At 46.5% G+C, this 19839-nt stretch overlaps 1 protein-coding gene across 2 annotated transcripts; it reads left to right on the top strand.

Moving 5' to 3' along the window:
- Positions 1-2266: 2266 nt before the first annotated feature.
- TSPAN15 (tetraspanin 15) lies at positions 2267-18960 on the top strand. 2 transcript variants are annotated; one of them, XM_063406332.1, is made up of 9 exons: positions 2267-2667; positions 6626-6811; positions 8702-8776; positions 10473-10568; positions 12144-12260; positions 15041-15088; positions 16477-16593; positions 16698-16757; positions 16875-17014. In XM_063406332.1, the coding sequence occupies exons 1-8, from the start codon at positions 2572-2574 to the stop codon at positions 16734-16736; spliced, it is 774 nt and encodes a 257-aa protein (XP_063262402.1). In that variant the 5' UTR covers positions 2267-2571; the 3' UTR covers positions 16737-16757; positions 16875-17014. The 2 variants fall into 2 exon arrangements, with proteins under 2 accessions (XP_063262402.1, XP_063262401.1); XM_063406331.1 differs by lacking the exon at positions 16698-16757 and having other exon boundaries at positions 2297-2667; positions 16875-18960.
- The last annotated feature ends 879 nt before the right edge of the window (positions 18961-19839 follow it).

Below are 19839 nucleotides of genomic sequence, written 5' to 3'. Positions count from 1 at the left end.
GGAGCCTGGCCAGCGATTTAGTGTGTGCTATCTGCCTTTTGACTCAAAAACTGGAGCAATTCTTGACACAGACTGGCTCCAGATTCCTCAGGGAAGTTGCATTTGCTTGAGACAGTGGGTAAAACCTTCCTTGCCAGTTGTTTTGGAGTTATATCACAGAAAGGGGCTACCTGAGGGCAGGGGTTTGGGTTTGACTGATTTCACTGTTGTTTTTATTATGGGCAGGATAGTCAAGGCCAAATGTTACCGTGCTGAGTCACCAATCCCAGGTCTAAGCAAAGGGTGATGCAAAAGAGAGATGCAAACAAAAGATATGGGTCTGCAAGGTCAGGAAGGGTCATTGAGGGGGGGGGATGTGTTTTGGAAACATAATACATGGTAATGTAGGCAGCAGAGGCTTTAATTGTTTTGCAAGTTGGACTCTGCCTTTGGAGGCAGAAACTTTGTCCAGGGAACAGCTCTGAGAGCAGGACATGAGGACCACGAGCATCCACCTTGGGTGGGGCTAAGTGCAGCTGGCCTGCAGCTTCATCAGCCAGACATGGGCTAGAAGGAAGCAGCAAAAATGCCTCTGGTAGCACTGAAAAGCCTTGGGTCTTTCTGACAGGGTTTGGTGCAGGGGTAGCTGTAGTTCACCTCTTTCTGCAGAGCTCCTAAAGCCCTGGGGCAAATGCTCTGCAGTCCGTGGCTTTTGGTGTCTTTAGGACAACCCCTGGCGATGAGTGAGGAAATGTGGAAGTTACTGATCCTTCATATGAACAAAACCACTGCTAGTTGTGCTGTTGGATGGTCCCAGGAGCAGATTCTGTAATGAACAATCTGCCAGGCTCTCTGTTGGAAAACTGCACTGGGCTGAGGGGGAGAGAACGCAGTCACGATGGGCCCCCAGGAGGTTCATAACATCTTGCTTTAACCACCATTTGCTGCTAGACTATAACTGTGTCCAGAAATCTTGCCATCTGTATAGGCTAAGTCCGGGATTCAGGAAAGGAAAGGGGTTACTCAATTATTGTCATGCAGTTTCATAACAGGAACTGTTATGCTCACCATAACTGTTTTCATACACTGACTCAGTCCTGAGGGAAAACAACAGGGAAACACAATCCTTTACTCAGCTTCCCCATCCTGCAAGATGTGCCCCGAAATTTTATGTGCAGGAATCAGCACAAAGGACAAGGTAAGGTATTTTGAAAGTCCAACCAGAATGATTAATTTAGTTAAATATTCAGACAAGGAAGATGCCTGAGTGACAAGAACATGCTTGGATGTGAATGGCACCCATGAGGCATGAAGACCATGTGACAGACACTAATTCCCAGCAACTATATGTGATGGGATTCCCAGCCTGCATGCCATTGCTAAGCGTCAGGGATATTTGCAAATCGCTCAGAAAATTGTACTTGTTGATATTTTAGAGGATGAATGCTCTAGGACAATGTATTACTGTCAGAAACATTAGAGTTGAAGAGCTGTTCTGTTGCTGGGAGTGTCCTGGGCTGGATTGTTTTCCAGAAGCAGAGTGTAGCAGCACTGCAGGAGACTGCAATGGTACTTTTGGTAACAGAATTACCCAGGGATATTTTTTAGCCTTTAAAAAGGAGATTTTAGTGTATTGTATGACCTAAAGAAATGACGTGTGACTGAATGTTTCCACAGTTCTCGTACGCAGCTCAGAGCTTCTCCAGTCTCTCTGCTAGGTAACTCAGGGATAAATGCCGCCCGACTTCATCTCCTCTGACACCAGACACTGATATTCAGTGCCATCTGTCTCTGCTCCGCGCCAGGATGAAACAACCAACTCTGTGACAGTTGTCTGCCACTTTGAATGAGACTTTTTTCTCCCGGGGGAAAATAGCCCTTTGTGGGACAGGAGTGCAGCACTGCGGGCTTGAAAGGGCTTATTTCATCTCGGAGGCACGAATGGCGCTTGCAGTTCATGATCGCTGTGTCAGACCCAACACGGACCCACCGTCACAGCAGCGGGACGTGGATGAAAATCGGTGTAGACATAACGTGGCCAGCGCGATATGCCCAGGAGCTGTTATTATGGGCAGGACGTGACCCTCTTTGCATGTGCGATGGCGTGGGTGACACAAAGAGAGGCGAATGCCCTGGTAATGCTTCCTCCAGCTGCTGGAGGCTGTAGGGATCCTGCTTTGCCACGCTTTTGGGTGCTCGACCAAAAATCCCTGAGCGGCCCGTGCGGCGGCTTCCCACGGCCGTATTTTGCTCGCGGCTGCTCCGATGGCGATGGCAGAGGTCTGGGGATGCGTGCGGGGCTCCGGCACATTCCTGGTGGAGCAGCCAGATCTGTTTCCGCTGCGGAGCTAATCCCGACCGAGCGGCCGGGCGTTTGCCGAGGGAAAACAAACAAACAACCAAACAAAGGCAGCGAGGAGGAGAGAAAGCCGAGCGGCGAGGCCGGGGCTGGCCGGGCGCTCCCCGCGCCGCCCGGGCGCTCCCGGTGCCGGAAGCGCGGCGGCCCCGGGCCCGCCCGGCGGGGCGGCGGCTGCCGGGCCGGGAAGGGGCGGAGGGCCCGGCGGGGCGGCGGCAGGTGCCGCGGGAGGGAGGATGGCGGCCGGAGACCCGGAGCAGGCGCGGTACTGCGGGCGGCTCTCGTACCTGTGCCTCAAGCTCACCCTCATCACGTACTCCACCACGTTCTGGGTGAGCGGCGCTCGGGGCGGGGGCGGCGGCCCGGCCCTGCGGGGCTCCGGGCTGGGGGAGCAGGTGGATGTTTCCCCGGCTGTCGCGGCCGTGGCACCGACAGACTGGTTGTGGCGGATGGGGACTTGCGGGGGTTGGAAGTTTGGCAGGTGAAAATCCTTCGTGCGCGTGTTAAAATGCAGCTCTGTCCTGCGGGGGAGGGGGACAAACAGAGCCTTTGCCCCGCAGCGTCGCTCCTTGGGAGCTGGGTTCGTCCTGCTGAGCCCCGGCAGGGTGAGGCTGCCGGGCTTTGGAGCTCACAGGTGTGTGGCACTGGCAGTCCTCATCCAGGTGTTTGGTAAAGCCAGAGTCCCAGCCGATGGGTCCGGACCACTGACTTCTGACATGCGGTAAATCCACACCGCGCACCCCCTGGGCTGGAAGGAGCCCCGGGGGCCCTTTGCAAGTGCTCTTTGTAAGCACCCTGATTTTCAAAGTTGCTTTTTCAGGCTCTGGGATACCGGGAAGATGCTGGCTTCAAGTGGTGCAGATGTCAGAGGAGCTCAGGCAGGGTTTTTTCTATCTGGCCTTTTCACTTTAAACTGTTTAAGTTCTAGTGTGGCTGGTCTGTTTTTATCTGACACGGTATTTACCATTTGGGAGCATACAGCATTTGCTTTGCTGCGTGGCAGAAGAGGCTTAGATCCAGCAGGTTTGATAGTGAGTGTCAGATTCAACCTATGATTTAATGAACAAAGACAGAGATGCAAAATGTTCGGGTGCAATTCAGGTTTTTGGGATCTTGGCTATCTTTTGTCCATCTTAGCGGACAAACCAACCCTTGGGATCAGGTTCCTGATGCTCCCTGTGTTCCTCCACAGCTCTTCTGCAGCCGTGAGTTTCGGAAAAGGGAAATTCAAGTTTGTTGTGTTATTTTTCAGACCCCTTTCCTGCAGCGTGTCCTTTGCGAAGGGCCGTGCGCGTTGTCTGCCCTGCGTTTTCTGTCGCCAGCGAGGGCCGTGCTGGTGGGATGTAAACTTTCATCTGCTGGCAGAGAAAGCGCCCTCCTGAAACCATCCTGGGGGCGCCCGCGGAGGACAAAGCCTCTTTCAGGCAGCCTGAGCGTTTTATTGACTCTTTGTAGCCGCTTGCTCTGGATTCTCAATGCTCTGCCCTCCTTTACAAGCCATTTGTTGGCCGTGCCGGGGAGGTGGTGTGCTGTGGGAGGGGGAGATGGGGCTGCCAGAGGGGCAGGGAGGGATGGGGGTGACAGGGAGCTGTTTTGGGGGGCTGGGCAGTGTCCTGCTGGCGCTGGGGCCCACCACGCTCTGTTGTGTGAGGCGCGTGGGCTCTGCTCGCGGAATTCTCTTCTGTGCCAGCGGAGCAGAGCCCGTCAGCTGGGAATGCCAGGCTCTCTTCTCAGCACCGCTGCTCTTGCTGAGTTTGTTGTTTTGGTTTTTTTTTTTTTTTCTTTAATCAGTGGAAATGGAAGTGAAGCTTGGCTGGGGGAGTGTTGGCTTTCTTGAGTGTTGGGGGGTTTGTGACGTTCTGCTGCTGTTTGGGGCTTTGGCCTGCCAAATTCAATGCTGAATTCATTCGATTCCCTCCCTACCCCTCTGCTACCCAAAGTCTCAGATTTGGGTCCCCAGGATGGCTTTAAACCATCAGGAACTAAACACTAGCCTTATCCAAAGCAGAAAGGAAATTAAAGCGTTGCTGGGAGTGTCAGGGGGGATGTTTGCTACAGGCCTTGTGCTCTTCCCCTGTCACCCAGGCTTTTTAAAAAGCTAGCTGTCACTGTAGCTTTTCCAGACAACTCTTGCTGGTGAATGGGGCTGCAATGTAATTTTCTTGCCCAGCTGAAACAAAATCCAGCATTTTAAACAAAAGGTGCTGTTGTTGAGCTTTCTTTAAGAAAAAGAACTGTAAATACAGGGTTAAAGCTTCTGCTTATAAATAAACAAATAAATAAATGCTTCTCTTTTCTCTTGGGAAAGCAGCTTCTGCATGTGCAAAAGCCCCAGAGAAATCCCCTGGTATTTGCTGGTGGATGCTCATTTCATGCGAGTCAGGGCAGTGAATTCTTCCTGTGTGCCCAGCTGGAATTGCTGGGCTGGGAGCTGTGGGAAGGATGCAGGATGCAAATAGCCCGTGAGGGTTGTGTGTCCCAGCCCCAGGCACGGGGAGGGAGGAGAGGCTGGGCTGGGATCCTGCTGGGTGAGCACATCTGCTGGCCATGAGTGAATGCTGCTCTTGGCTTGACCATATCAAAGGTCTGAAAGATTCTTTATTAAATGCTTAAGAAAATAGAAGATAATGAAAGCATAAATCTTGGAGGGTGAGAGGTGAAGATGTGTGTATGTGAAGATGCTATATGTATTTATACATCTTAAGTTCTTAAAGTAGTCAATATCTTGTATTTTACTTACAGGCAGCTTTTAGTCAAAAATCCCCCAAAATCTAATGCTTTGGTGAGAAAACTTTGGTTAAGGAAAAGACATTTCAGTAAAAAGTTCTAGTCTTGAAACAACACTTCACTGAAATTCTGGTAATCCCTATCAAGCTTTAATATCTGTGGTGTGTGTCCTTTTTTAAAAACTTTTTAAACAAGGGATCTACCAAGCAAGAGCTATTATTGTTAATGGCCCTTCAGTGTTTGCAGGGGAATCTGGTTTTGGGGTTACTCTCAATTTGGTCAAATTTTAAGTTACTTTTTAGATAGCTCCACTATATTTATTTTTTATGGGTGAACCCTTCTGAGAATTTTCTCTGTTTAAATGACAAACTGGGGGCATTCCCTACATATTGTCCTTTGGTGTCATTATTCATTTCCATAGAGAATCAAGCACTGCCAGTAAGTTGCTGTTTATTTTAAGATATCCCATAATTAAAAAAGTATTTCAACCGTTTGGCTCATGGGCTCATAACTCACATCGTGTGTCCCTCTATGCCCTTTGTGTCATATCCAAAATTAAGAAGTGAAATGAAAAATTTGGAAGTATAATTAAGAAGCATTGGTGTGCAGAGAGCAGAGTCGTGTTTCCTGTGGAAATGCCAGGTCAGGAAAGGGGTGTGTTGTTTATCAGATTGCCAAAATGATTGATTTGTGTCTGGTCTCTTCCCTGACAGTGTGTCTGGCTGTTGGAATCAGCAGCAAAGTTTTTCCACTGCAATTTTTGTAATTGAGTATTGTGGGCTATTTTTTATTTTAATTAATTCAGCATAATTCAAAGTGATTTGCAGCACACCATAATTTTAATACCAAATCATTTTGACTTAGCTAATTATTTTGATTGAAATATCTTTACCCTGTTAAATGAAATACGTCCCCTCCTATTTCACTTGTCAGCTTTATCTGATAGTTGCTCATGAAAGAAAAAGCAAACTCTGTTTTTTTTTTTTAGTTTTCAATCTGGTGCCTTTCTCCTGATGGCAGGAGGAGTGAAGGTATAGGAAATATCTGACTCTTTACTGAACCTAAATGCAGAAGGAGTTGATATGAAGGGACAGCTAGGCTGTTTGCAGACCAGCTTAGAAACTGTTTTGTGTTAGAGGCACATACATGTTTCTATATATTTATACACACAGAGAGAAGGACAGACAGACACGCAAAGGAGGGTCATTATTGCCATGGCAGTTGCTCATATATGTAATATATGTGATCTCAGATGGGTAATAAATTACATTTCAGCCAGTGATGTAGATTTTGATTAGTTTAACGTCCAGAATGTTAAAACATGATGAAATATATTTTTGAAATGAACAAGTTCTGGTTTTTTTCCAACTCAGCTCTTTTTTCCACTTTAGTCTTTGAGGGTTTTAAAAAATTTTTTTATCCAAACTTCTGCTTTGGGTGTTTCATTGTTTATAATGAATCCAGAAGTGAGCAGTGACGGGTTCCTGTGTACTCACAACCTGTCATCTCTGTGTTTACTGGGAGAAGGAGTAACATCCGTGCTCTCCTCTGTTTCTCTTCCAGGTGATCGGAGCCCTCGTCCTTGCCGTTGGGATTTATGCAGAAATTGAAAGACAGAAGTACAAAACTTTAGAAAGTGCCTTTCTAGCCCCAGCAATTATTTTGATACTTTTGGGCATTGTAATGTTCCTGGTATCCTTTGTGGGTGTACTGGCTTCTCTAAGAGACAATTTATGCCTTCTGCAAGCAGTAAGTGTTGAAATTTTTATTCCTGGGTTTCTAAGGCTTGTTGCTTTTGCATTTCACTATCCTCTCATTTCACACCCAGAACTATGTCTGCACTGAAAAATATTTTAACGAAATTGCTTTTTAAAAAAAACCCAAATTAAATCTGAATTCAGTGGCTGTGCTCCCTCCCTCAGGGAGCAGCAGTGTCCTGCTGACAGGACCGGCGAGGGTCTGAGCCCAGGGCTGGGAAAAGGAGCTTCCCAGCAGTTGAGGTGATCTGGAAATAAGCAGGAATGGGAGCTGTTATCAGTGTCTGTGGATCTTGTGCAAACTCAGCTGGTGACGCAGCAGTTGATGCCGGCTGCCCGTTTCAACCCAGAGGGAGAAGGAGAGAAAGCCTGGCTCAGGCTGATGTCCGGTGTGTCTGTCTGTCTGTCCTCCCCTGGGGAGTGGAATGTAGAGGGGAGATGGGGAAATATGTGTGCAAAGTTAAAAAAGTTAAATGTGGAGCTCGGGCCTTCGAGAGAAGGGCCCTGAGGATGACATGAAAGGGACAGGGTTTTTCCCCAGGGCCTCTGAAAAGGTGAATTTTGGGGAAATTCCTGGGTAACGCTGTGGTTGCAGATGGAAGCTGCACATGTGACTAATTAAAATTAAAGCGTGCAAACTTCATTCTCATCAGCACAGAATCACACAGAGTTTGGGTGGGAAGGGACCTTTTAAAGGCCACCTGGTCCAATCCCTTTGCTATGAGCAGGGACACCTTCCACTAGACCAGGTTGCTCAAACCCCGACCCAGCCTGGCCTTGTCATGTCAGTTCAGTCTAACAAAATGCTAAATATGTGGTTTGTGATGGAGGGCAAAGCCAGAAATAACCACGGATTTTCAAGTTATACTGGAATTTTACTGAGAGCCCCTCCTTAGGCTTCTTCCCCACTGAGCGTGGTGGTGTGTCAGATGCCAGGAACATTTTCTGTTCCCGTTCTGGTAGCAAACCCAGCTGGGTATTCAACAAAGCAAGTCCCTGATGCCAGCTTCCCAGGCTGGTTCCACATTTAGCAGGAGAAAAGACACCTGTCTGGTGAATAACCGAGCACACAGAAGTTAAAGCAGCTTTCAGAGGAGAGCATTAGGGATTATTTTCAGACAAGGGATCATAAAACTTCACTCCTGATAAAGTTCATTGTTACACAGCAGACCGAAATTCGCTTCACACCCGTCTTTTATGCCTAAAGAGTTGGAAAAACATTTCAAGTGCTGGCATGCTGCAGCTCTGTCACAGTGCAGTAGATTTCTTTATATTTTTCACATTTTGCACACTCTTTGATGGGCAGTCATGGATGCACATATGGTTGTGTGTGAGTGCATTTGTGAGCACGTGTATATACACAGGCAAATGAATATGGGAAGCAGCACACTAAAAAGCACCAAGCCTGGAATTTTGCTTTGATTTCTCACTGGCAGTGTAGTAAAAGGTGGTTGGATTATCTTAAGGTGTGCTGCTTTGTCCACTAATTGAAAGGTAACAGGTAAGTACTGGTTTTGTGGGAAGCCTAAAGACATGAAGCGTGGTGTGGTTTGTAGCAGTCCGTCAATGTGCTTCTCTGGGATGCTGTTGTAGAGAGAATATCCTTGGCAGGATAATTACATCTCATGGCTTTGAGTCCGTTCAGAGCAGAAAAATAATGTGCTTGCCAATTGGGAAAAACCCAGAATAATTTAAGTGAGGAAAAGAGGCTTTCTTGTGACATTGACAGTTGTATAAGAACAGACCCATAATTTTATATTTTCCTTTAAAATGCCATGCTGAAATCCAAATGTATTGGCAATTGAATGCTACATTGAGGGCACTAATTGAAAGAGTAACTGGATTTCTGTCTAATGACCCACTTGCCCTTGTTTTCCTGCAGTTCATGTACATCCTTGGTATCTGCTTGCTGATTGAGCTGACAGGTGGAGTGGTGGCCCTGATCTTCAGGAACCAGGTGAGCTGCTTGCTTCAGGTTTTGTTACGGTTCAGCTCTGCTAAATAGCAGCTCTTGTCACCTGGGCACTCATTGATAGAGGTCTGGAGACAGTCCAGGCTTCTCAGGCTCTTCAGGGTTCAGCCATGGTGGGGTTTGCCACCATTCCAGAGACAAATTCCAGGTTAACAAACTGGAGAAAATCTGGTGGCTACAAATGTGCAGTACAGGCAGAATGAGCTTCCAGCTCTTCGTGTATGACAAAATGCTTTCTTCTGCTTTGCCATCTGGGTCTGACTGCTAATTTGGGAAGTTTCCAGATGGATTTGGAGACTGCTGTTTTTCAGTGGCCCAAATGTTTTGCCTCAGTTAAAGGACAGCTCTTCCCTACCCACATCCATAGGCAACATAAAAAAATTATATAGGAAACTTCATCATTGACAAGCATGCTGTAACTGTGTTCAATCCTTGATTTTTCTGCGCAGAAAGCAGCAAGCTATTTTTTTCAGTTAGAAATGCTTTAAAACACAAAATGTGGCAAGTACTAGATGTCTGTGCTTTGATTCATAGCAGGACAGCTACACTTAAGGACAGGTTTCTTCCCTTGTTTTTCAAGGTTAGTGGAGAGGTTTGGGTTAGTAGGGGAAAAACAAGAAAATATTTATGGAAGCTCAGGGTAGTAGCCTCTATTTAAGTCCTGTTTGTTTTGCATGTCATGTGCATTTTCCCCATTTCTTTCTCTACTTCCTTTTCAAATCTGTAGAGTCTAAATAAGGTTCTTGACCACTTAGAAGCATCCTGTATTATTTCTCATCACTGATGTGATAATCCATTTTGTTCTGGTGAGTTTGTAAGTGTTGCAGCTCGTAATACTGAGAAGATGAGTGAGTGTATTTCAAGTTTTCTGACCTGTAAGGCTTGAACTTTGTCCATTTCAGCAGCTGGATTGAAAGGAAAGTTGTTGCATTCTGGTTGTGATTAGTCCCTGGTTTTGCTGTGTTGAGATTGTGCTGGATCTTGAAAACTAAATGCTCTTTTTTTTTTTCTTTTCCTTCATCTTCTGAACTTTAAATACACTTAGTTGATTTAATTTCTAATAAGCCATGCTGAAGAAATACCATTTTACATCTGCTGTTGCCTCACTGCCATATTTCTCAAAACAACCACTGTAAAAGTTACAGGTACACCTTTTATTCCACTCCATGTGGAATAAAGCTCTCTATCTGGCAATTATGGACTCTTTGGAAAATCAAATTAGTGGAAAATCAAATTCATGGATGATGGTGACACAGTCTTGTTGCTCAGGGCGTGGTGCAGACCATGGTGCCAAGATCCACCACTCAAACCCACTGCTCTGGCATCCAGAAGATGATGAGGGGCCCCAGTGACAGGGATCCTGCCTGGGGACAGCAGCACCATCTCTGGGAGGCGCTTGGACAGTCCCAGCAGTGAGAGGTGTTGCACTTCCAGCCCACACCCAGCAGCCAGGCTGCTTCCGTAGCGGAGAGCAGAGGGTTGGTCCCTGCAGGGCTGTGCTAAGACTTGTTTTAATGAGTGTTTTGTGTTTTTCTCAAAAAAAAAAAAAAAAAAAAAAAAAAAAAGCCTTTTCTTTTGTGCTCATCAGTTACACTTGTCACTCTAACCTGCTCTTCTAATCTGTTCCAGCCCGTGTGCCCATTGTGCAACCCATGAATCTTCTTTTCCTTTTGCTTTCCAGACAATCAAATTTTTGAACGACAATATTAGAAGAGGAATTGAGAATTACTATGATGATTTAGACTTCAAGAACATCATGGATTCTGTTCAAAAGCAGGTTTGTTGGGGTTTTTTCCCCCCCCCTTGGACTAACTCAGCAACAGCTTAGGGCTTTTCCAGTGATGTGACAATCAAGTTGTTACGGATGAGGGGGTTGAGATCTCGTGTCATCTCTTATGGTGCTCCTGCTGAGGTCAGGGCTCATCCAGCATTCCAGCTGGCGTTTCAAACCCTCTTACATCACCGCAAAAAGAGAGGGCCAAAATGCAGCTTTTGCCTTGGCAGGTGCAACTCAATTGCTCGAGGTCAGATCCTACAGACCTGTAGGTTTAGAGTGACCCCAGAGCTGGATTCAGACAAATTCAGCCCAAATTCCACCCATGGCCATGCACTCGATGTTTGTGCTGGCTGGTCCAAGGGATTGAGAAGCATCTTGTGAACAGGAGGCATTGGATAAAGGGAGATGAGGAGGCATTAGGCTGCTGCAGCCTGGGTGGTGTGGCTGCTCCAGGGCATGGACAGAGCTCCTTAACAAGGTGCTTATTGGAAGAAAACACCAGTGGAAGAGCATCTACCTGTAATTAAAATTCAGAAACTGTGGTGAGCCCAGCTGAGCATTACTTAATGGCACATGGGGTTGACTCAGAGCCCTTTTTTTTTTTTTTTAAATTTAATAAGGCTGGTCTGTTGAAGTGTTTATTGGGTTATTGAAGAGTTCTGCCATGCAGTTCCAAGACTGTAGAAGAAGCAAAAAGTGTTCAGAAATGTGATGTCAGGCCCCGTGTGATGTCCATGACCATGCCAATAATGGTTATTAAAAAAATTGACTTAGGAAGTGATACATAGATTCTAGGACATCGTTATGGAGATGGCAGCCTGCTTTGAAAAACAGAGTTAGCATGGAAAGTCTGTCAAAAGCAGACCATCCTGAGGAAATTTTGTCATTAGACTTTATAATGCTTTAAAGTTTCCATGCACTGCCCAAAATTCTGGATATGTTCACGTTAGTGATTAAATGAACTCCTCCTTTTCCCTCAGTTTAAATTATAAAGTGAATATTTATATTAAGGCAGTGTAAACTTACAGTGTTTGCTTGCCAGCTTTCAGTTCTTCTAAATTACACCCACAGTGTTTAGGTGAGATGAATTCATGCCTTAGAGCAACACTTTTTTCTTTTAGACCAGTTGGAAATGCAATCATAATCCTTAAAACAGCTGCAGAGGTAGATTACAGGTCAAGATAGAGTCAATGTAAAAACACTGCTCAGTGATGTCCAGAGCTGGAAAGATAATTTTTCAACTCAGAAAGGATGGGAGGTGGAACTTAGCACCAAAGAGTGCTTTGCTCTGGCACCCTGGGTTCAATGAGTGACAGAGTAATATTACCGACATCTTTAACTCTTTTAAATTGCATTTATCATATACATTCATACATGCCTTGCTGATAAAATGACAGAATTTTTTGGTACCTCAAGGCTTTTAAAATTTGTCTATTCTTACTTTGTTTTCTACTTGTTCAAAGAGTTTAAGGCATAATTTTTTTTTCCTTTTCCTTTTAGAATCACAGAACCATTTAGGTTGGAGAATCATTTAAGATCATTGAGATTTGTGTTTTGGTTTTTTTTTCCCTCCAGTTTAAGTGCTGTGGTGGGGAAGATTACAGAGATTGGTCCCAAAATGTGTACCACAGCTGTGCAGCTCCAGGACCACTGGCTTGTGGAGTGCCCTACACGTGCTGCATCAGAAATAAGGTAAGTCCTGGCATCTCAGCATCACTGGTGTTCGCTTCAAAAGGTACCTGACTTTAGGAAGTCTGGGGTAAGAAGTGAGGGAAAATGGGTCCTTTCCTCCCCCAATGGATTTGTGGGTTGTGACAGCTTGAAAGGGAGAAAATAATGGATTAGATGTGTTGGTCCATTTTACTGACCCACTTCCCAGCCCCAGAAGGGATGCTGGGAGCTCCACGGCTCTCCTGAACCAGAGCTGCTTAAAATTCAGTTTTGCTGGTGTTTTGCCCAGGGTTTGCTGCTCCAGCTTTGCCAGGAAGCCTGGGACCTGGCAGCTCCCATGGGTGAGGGTCAGAGTGATGTGCTCCAGCTGCTGTGTTTGGTTAAAACCCAAACAGAATGACCACGTCATCTACAGAATAACCCAAAAATGTGGGCAACTGACCTCAGGGCCAGGGCATGCTTGTGGGCAACCAACCTATCCTTGAAAACTGCCTGCCTCTAAAATCCTGGAAGGACTGGGGTCTGCAGCAGTTTCTCAGTCTGTGATGAACTGGTACTAACTGGTGCTGACAGCACGAGGAGCAGGCGTTGATTTTCATGCAAATGTGCTTTAATTAATTCTCTAATTCACTGCTCTTCCTTTGAGGGATACATGTAATGCTGAATTTGATAAAGAACTGTTCCTCAACTACTCCCGTACAGGCAGTCCCTGCCTCACTGGGGTTTGGTCTGTGGTCTGACCATGAGACAGAGAGATGGGGTGTGTGTAAGAGCAGAGCTCAGGGTGGATGTCCTGCTGCTGCTTGGGCTGCCCCTTCAATATCTGCCTTGAGCATGGCTGTTTAACTAAGAGAAAGGAAAAACAGAAGCCATGGTTGTGTCAGTAATCCTGCTAGGTGTTGCTGAGAAATGTGTATCAGAGGAAGGTGTTTGTTACGTGTGCTCACACATTTTTGTTGTGTGGGAATGAGTCTGTTTAAGTCTGTGATGAGCTTTGATTTATTCTCAGAAACCAAATCTGAACAGTTATGCTTTGAGTCTTTGGTGTTTGAGAGAAAGATTTTGCAGCTGGATGGAGCAGAACAACTCAGGATTTTGCCTTCAGGAAAGGGAAAGCACTGAAATAAAAACTTCTCCAGGGAAAAACAGGGAGTATATTCTCCATATGCTCCACTGACAGTGGGGGAAGGGGGGGGAATAGGCTGCTTGTAGCCCATAAAGCTCAGGGGAGTTAATTGAAAGGCAGGGAGAAGCCCCAGATGGAAGTGTGGTTCCTGCAGGTGCTGCAGCAGGTGAGGGCTCGTGGCTCTGCAGCAGGGAGATGCTGATGCTGTGCTCTGTGCAGTCCGGGCACGGTAACACCAGCACCAGGGCTGTGCATGGCTGCCTCAGGAAAAAACCACCAGAAGATGCATCAGTCTTGTGTGTTTGACAAATCCTTCCAAATACAGGCTGGTTTCTGTTCTGGAAAGCTGCAGATATGGTTTGTGATTACTCACTGGCTTTGTAGTCATGGAAAACTCCCGCTAATGTCGGTGCCTGGATTCTGATCCTCTGTAAGAGCCTTCTGCTAACACCAGCCAGCTCATCAGGGGGGCTCTAAAGGAACTATGTTTAAGTCAAATTATTTATTAAAGACTTACACTAGTGTAGCAGATAGAAATTAGTCCCAAATGCCTTTTATCCTCTGTTTCCAATGCGTTTATCTCCTCTGCATACCCTTCCTCACACCACAATGTCCTGTCAGCAAATTCTGTGTTTAAAGTGAAGTGAGGGGACTGTGTTCCTTGTGGTCACATATTTTGGGAGCGACCACGTGTGGGTCAGTCAGGCTTCAGCAGTTTTGGGAACATGAAATCACTCACAGCCAGCACAACACACTGGTGCCTAATATTGCTACTGACTTCCAAGTGTATTTATTACCTGTGGTTGGCAGATGGGCACCCCACACGGTTTCTCAACAGTCCTGTGGAATAATCTGAGCTTTTTCTCCTAGGAATGTGCTGAACTTTGTTTGTCAGACAGTTGTGTGTTCAGGGTGAGAGCCCAGCTTTTGGGGGGGCTTAAAAACTTCCCTTTTTCCTCCATGTCTTTGGCTTTGTTTGCTGCTTCCTTGGTGCCGGTGGGTTTTTACATGGGATGATTTTTAAGTGAAGGACAGTATTTTCAGGCCGGCTTTTCCAGGCTTTCAAGGTAGGACCTTGGAACCCACAGAAGGCATGACATGGCTACAGAGAAGGTGTTAGTAATCTGTGGTGAATGCAAGCATGCAGTCTCTTAAAAATATATGGGGTTTATATTCATGTATATAATGGTATTGTATGAATATTGTAATTAATTTAGTCTTGCAAAAAGCATTCATAGTATTGGAAGTTATTTGAAACTGCAGATATTCCTGAGCTTAAATTTGTCATCATTGTGGCATGAAGGCCGTATTAACCTCTGGTTTTAGTAATAAGGTGTGTTAAGTTTTTGAGGCTTTAAAAGGAAATCCAGCTGTTCATTCTGTGGAAACAGCTGTGTCACACAGCTCTGTCACAGCTCGTGTTGGCTGCTGGTGCCACCCTGGTTTTGGATAGGAATGGTTCAAATGTCTTGTGACACACTGACAATACTCATTCCTCTAAAATCATGTAGAGCTCTAAATAAATCTGGCACTGGGGCTGCTGGGATAAACTGGTGTTGGACTGGGAAATAACCCTGTCATTGCTTCTATATGAGCTGGGTGAACACAGAGTGAAAATCATATTTTTGTGATTTTAGTTTCCTGCTGCAGTTCATATTTGTTGTTTTCTTTTCAGACAGACATTATCAACACCATGTGTGGATACAAAACCATTGACCAAGAGGTAACATGGCCAGTGCTCACCCTGTCATGGCAGAGGGTGCTGCTTCTCTGCATTGTTTTTGGTCTGTTGTAAAAGTGTTTTCTGGGTGCTTTAATCTGCCAGGCAGTTGAGTCAGCAGTTAACGTGGTTCTTTTTTCCTGGAATAATTTCCATATATGAGGAAAACCTAATCTTGTTTGATTTTTGTGTCCTCCCTTCTTTGTGTTTTCCACGATTCCTTGTTTGTTGACGACTTCCCCAAGCTAATTGCACAATTAATGCACAAAAAGCCGCTCTCAAAATTTGAAGCAGTGACTTGAGTTGGGGAAAGCTTTTAGTACTTAAAGGCCAGAGTTTCTCACTGAGCAAAATTGGCATTGATAAAAGCCAGCGTAGCTGTTTCTCAGTATTTTATACTCCAGGAGTGTGTGTTTTATTTCCAAGTCTGTGATAGTGTTCCTGGAAGAGCAGTGGGACTTCCCTGCTTGTGTTGGCCACTTTCTCCTCCCTCCAGGAGTGGGATGGGGCCTCCTCCTTCAGCCTTCCCTTCTGGGAACAGCCCCCGTGACTGCAGAGGAGAGACTGCCAGCTCAGGGCAGTAATTGCAGAGTGATTAAGAAGGGAAATCGGTAATTGGATCTGCCCTGGGTTCTCTACTCCTGGCTTTGGAGTGCTGGGCGAGGCAGGGCCGGGGGCTGGTCTGAAAAAGCTCCTCTGCCCAGCTCATTTGAGGCACTCGGAGCACAATGCCCGCCCCCGTTGTTGGTTTTTGGGATTACCGGTTATCTTTAAATACAACTTGTCTTCATTTAGATTCATCGATTTGTGGCTTAATCACCCGGAGCTCCAGCCGGGCTCTAACACGGAGCACTTCAGCATGCGCTTAACTTTGCCCCATTCATCTGCTTAGGACCCTCTGCAGCCTCAAGTGCTTTCTATATTATGGGCTGGAGCACCACAGCTTGCAGGGCTGCATCCAAAATCCTCTTGTTCCTGTCCCCTTTAGGGTCTTTTTGCAAAGCACTTGGTCCACAATTTATATTTTTTCCGCCGCTGTATTTTCAACCTGGAAGCGGAGATGAAAGCTAGAGAGAGACTTCTCTGCTTTCCAAGTGGTCTTAAATGAGAGCTGGGTGCATTTCCTGTTGAAAAATAGCTGCAACAAACAGGTTTCACACAATGAGATAACTTGCTCAAGTGTAGAATAATTTTTAAAAAGCAGAGTAATTGGTTGAGGTGTGGAGCAGCTTAGCAACAGAAGGAAGAGTTATGGATGAGGTCTTTGTTAAACTCGGTGGGTTTGAAGAGGTGGGAAGGCAAAGCAAATCTGCCTCCCTGGGCTATGAGCTCCCACACGTTCCACACACCAGTGGAAGTGCCTGCTGAACCCTTACTCTGATGTTTTGCAGCGCTTGAGCGTTCAGCACATTATCTACGTCCGAGGGTGCACAAATGCTGTGCTCATTTGGTTTTTGGACAACTACAGCATCATGGCTGGCGTGCTGCTCGGCATTCTGCTGCCCCAGGTAAGGGGGGCCGCTGGGTGAACCGTGAGAGGGAGCACCTGAAATGTGACAACTCATTTGACCGTAATCATCATTTTCTTTTCTGATTTAATGTAACTGATAAGCCGAGGTGGCATTCTGGTAGTTTAGTAGCATCACTGTGATACGTCGCAGGATTTGGCGAGGTAATTCGCTTTTGCTCGGGGGGTTTGTTTTTTGAGCCCTGCCCTAGCTGTGACAACTGGCACTTTGTCATGCTCCCGTGAGATGCGCTGCATGTGCTGTGTGCTGTTCCCTGGCAGTTCCTGGGGGTGCTGCTGTCCCTGCTGTACATCACCCGTGTGGAGGACATCATCACGGAGCACAAGCTGAGCGAGAGCCTCTTCGGAGATGCCCGGCACAGAGCCGCCCCCGAGCTGGCTGCAGCCGGCTGCTGCATGTGCTACCCGGGCTGAGCTGCAGAGCCCGGGACGCAGCGAGGCCAGGCAAAGCAGCAGCTCTGGTCCCTGCTGGCTGCTCCACACTGCGGGTGGAGAAGCAGCCGGCGGTGGGTGCGAGCCAGGGCGCACCGGAGCGGCCCCGGCGGGACCGCGGCGCTGCCGCAGGGTGGGGTCTGTGGATCATTAAATCTCCTTCTGAGTGATTGCTGAGTGATAGCCCGGCCACAAAACACGGGAGAAGATTTGAACGTCGATCCCTAGGAAGCGTCTTTGCGTCCCGGGAGGTCGTCTTTCAGTGTTTGTCCTTTCCCGGCTTTATTTTCTTACTCCTTCCAGAGAGATTTCTTACTGATCCCCGTGGTGAACATTAAACGTGTGTTTAATACTGGGGTTTTATGCTAATCGTGGTGAGTTTACTGACAATAATGGATGTGATGCTGATCGCTTTCATTGCTCAGTCTTCTGTGCCTTTTAATAATGGGGCAAATGCCAATGTCAAATCAGTCAGGTAATGCTTGATCTATTTTTTAATGCAGTTTGTTACTGTCTGGCTTTTGTATAAACTTACAGGATGTTTGAGTCTTGGATGTACTGTATTTTTTCCCCTTTAGTAAATTAACTAGGTGATTTATGACTTCATATTTTTTTGGAGTTCTGTATGTCAACATGTTTCTAAAATTTACTGTTGAAATAAAAACAATGAGTCGTTTTTCTTTAAAAAAAAAAAGCACACGGGTTTTGTTTAAAATTATTTTATTTTCTTATGTAAGTTAAGCCTGTCTCTCAAATGCTGAATCAAAAGGCAGAAGTAGCAGGAGCTGTGATTCTGGCTTGGGTGCTGCCTGCCTGGGGTTTTGGAGAGTCACTGAACATCTGTGCCTCCTCTGCTTCTCCACCAAGAGCTCCGGGGTTTTTGTTGGTGTTCCTTTGTCCTGAGCATTTCTCTGCAGTCTCTCCAGCCCCAGCCAGGCCTGCAGGCAAAATGCAAAACCTAATTATCATAATATTTCAATTAAATCAAAGTCAGGATGAGAATGAGGCAGGTTTATATCCTGAATGTAAGCCTCTGCTTTTCCGAACACTCCACTAAGAAAAACAAGGCAACGTCTGATATTATTCTCTCCTTGCTGCTTTTTGTAGTTGTGTTTTAAAAACAAATTCTTGTCCTGGACACCTTTTTTCTGCTTTCTTCAAAACTCAGCGTTTGCTGCTTAACTCTCTGCCTTCACCAAGAATTTCTGAGCAAACTTCATGCGTTTCCAGGAGCCAGAAAAGGACTCATCCAGTTCTTGGAAGTTCCTGATGGTTTCTAGGGAGAGAGATCCGAGATCCCAGTCCTGCACGGGCAGGGCGAGGTCCTTCCCTACACAGCACGCTCTAGCGTTGGGCCTGCACATGGCTGCTGCTTATTTAATTGCTCCTTGTCACCCCAGTTTTCCTGGTCTCTGTCTTGAATAATGTGTTCTGGCTAGTTCAGAAGCAAGGTGTGTTTTCAGGGTGGATTTGTGTACAAAGAGAGGAAGGAGGAGCACTTTGGGAGGACTGAGCTGACTTCTAGGGAAGGATGGGAAAATTGAGGCTGAAGTTGGTTTGTGGCAGAGACCGGGCTGGGAAGGTGGGAATGACAAAGATAGTTTTCTCCTTTGATGACAAAAGTAATTTTTTTTTTTTTTTCTAATTGTGTTTTGCAATGTGGGGTGGTGTGAAATACGAGATAGCCCAGAAACCAGGAGGTGGCAGAAGTGTGGTTTAGGTGGTTTAAATAAAATGGGGAGAGCATTTTGGGGTACAAGAGAGCAATTATCCCTTAAGAAGAAAATCTGTGGGCTTTACTGAATCTTCAGCCATCCCTGGTGTCATTCACAGTGTTTGGGTGGGAGTGATATCAACCTGACAATCACAAAGTAAACCCTGTGTGGTTTTGTTTAATAAATGATTGATTCAAAAACTGTTGACCCTAGGATCTGAGGAAATGAACTCTTGGCTTCACAGGCCGTGGTGACTGGAGGGAGGGATGATGCTTGTTGGGAGGTGGCTGGAGGAGAGAGGTGCAGCAATTCTGTGCTCAGCTGCCTTCTCCAGAGCTGATGAGAGAATTGTCTTCAGATGGGTGAGGAACGCTGATGTAATCTAATCCCTGTCCTGGCAGCAGCAGCCACAGCTGGCCTCCTCACAGAAGCATCCTTAACCTGATTTAAGAAAATGCTCCTTAAAAGACTGGGACAACTCCACAAAACCCCAGAAGTATGGATTATTCTGTGTGTGTAATTTTAAAGTGCTCTGACCGCTGTGAGCTCCCAGTGGTTCATGCTCCATGAGTTCCTGCTTCCCATTAGCTCTCAGAACAGGAGATTTACCTCTCTTTTTATTTTTCAAGAGGCACAGACCTGGCACAGCACGTGGGCGATGCACGGTGCCGAGCTGGGTGCCTGGCGGGAGCATCGTGCCCAGGATCTGCTGTATGTGCTGCCGCTGATTCTTGATAAAAGCCTTGAACTGGCGCAGATCCGGAGGAGAAATGCCGAGCAGGTCTCCCTCTGGTGGTCCGGACACGCCGTACGCAGGGCACCAGTTAAACCCCTGTGTCCATACAGCACCAGGGTTTCCTCAGTGGCCCTTTCCCCTGCTCTGCTTCAAGAAGCTCCTTTGTGCAGGCACAGCTTCCAAGGAAATCCCGGGATAGCGCCGAACCTCTGCAGGGGTTATCATCTGTTCCTGAGGCAGGAAGGGACACTCAGGGTGCAGCTGCTGCCTGGAACTTCACCTCCATTCCTCAGAGATGGGATGACCTAATTTCCCCCAATGGGGAAAAATATCAGTGTTTAAG

This window comes from Prinia subflava, chromosome 9, assembly GCF_021018805.1.
Source record: "Prinia subflava isolate CZ2003 ecotype Zambia chromosome 9, Cam_Psub_1.2, whole genome shotgun sequence".
NCBI lineage: Eukaryota > Metazoa > Chordata > Aves > Passeriformes > Cisticolidae > Prinia > Prinia subflava.
The sequence above is the reverse complement of the archived record's forward strand: the minus strand, read 5'-3'. Positions and strand labels throughout refer to the sequence as shown.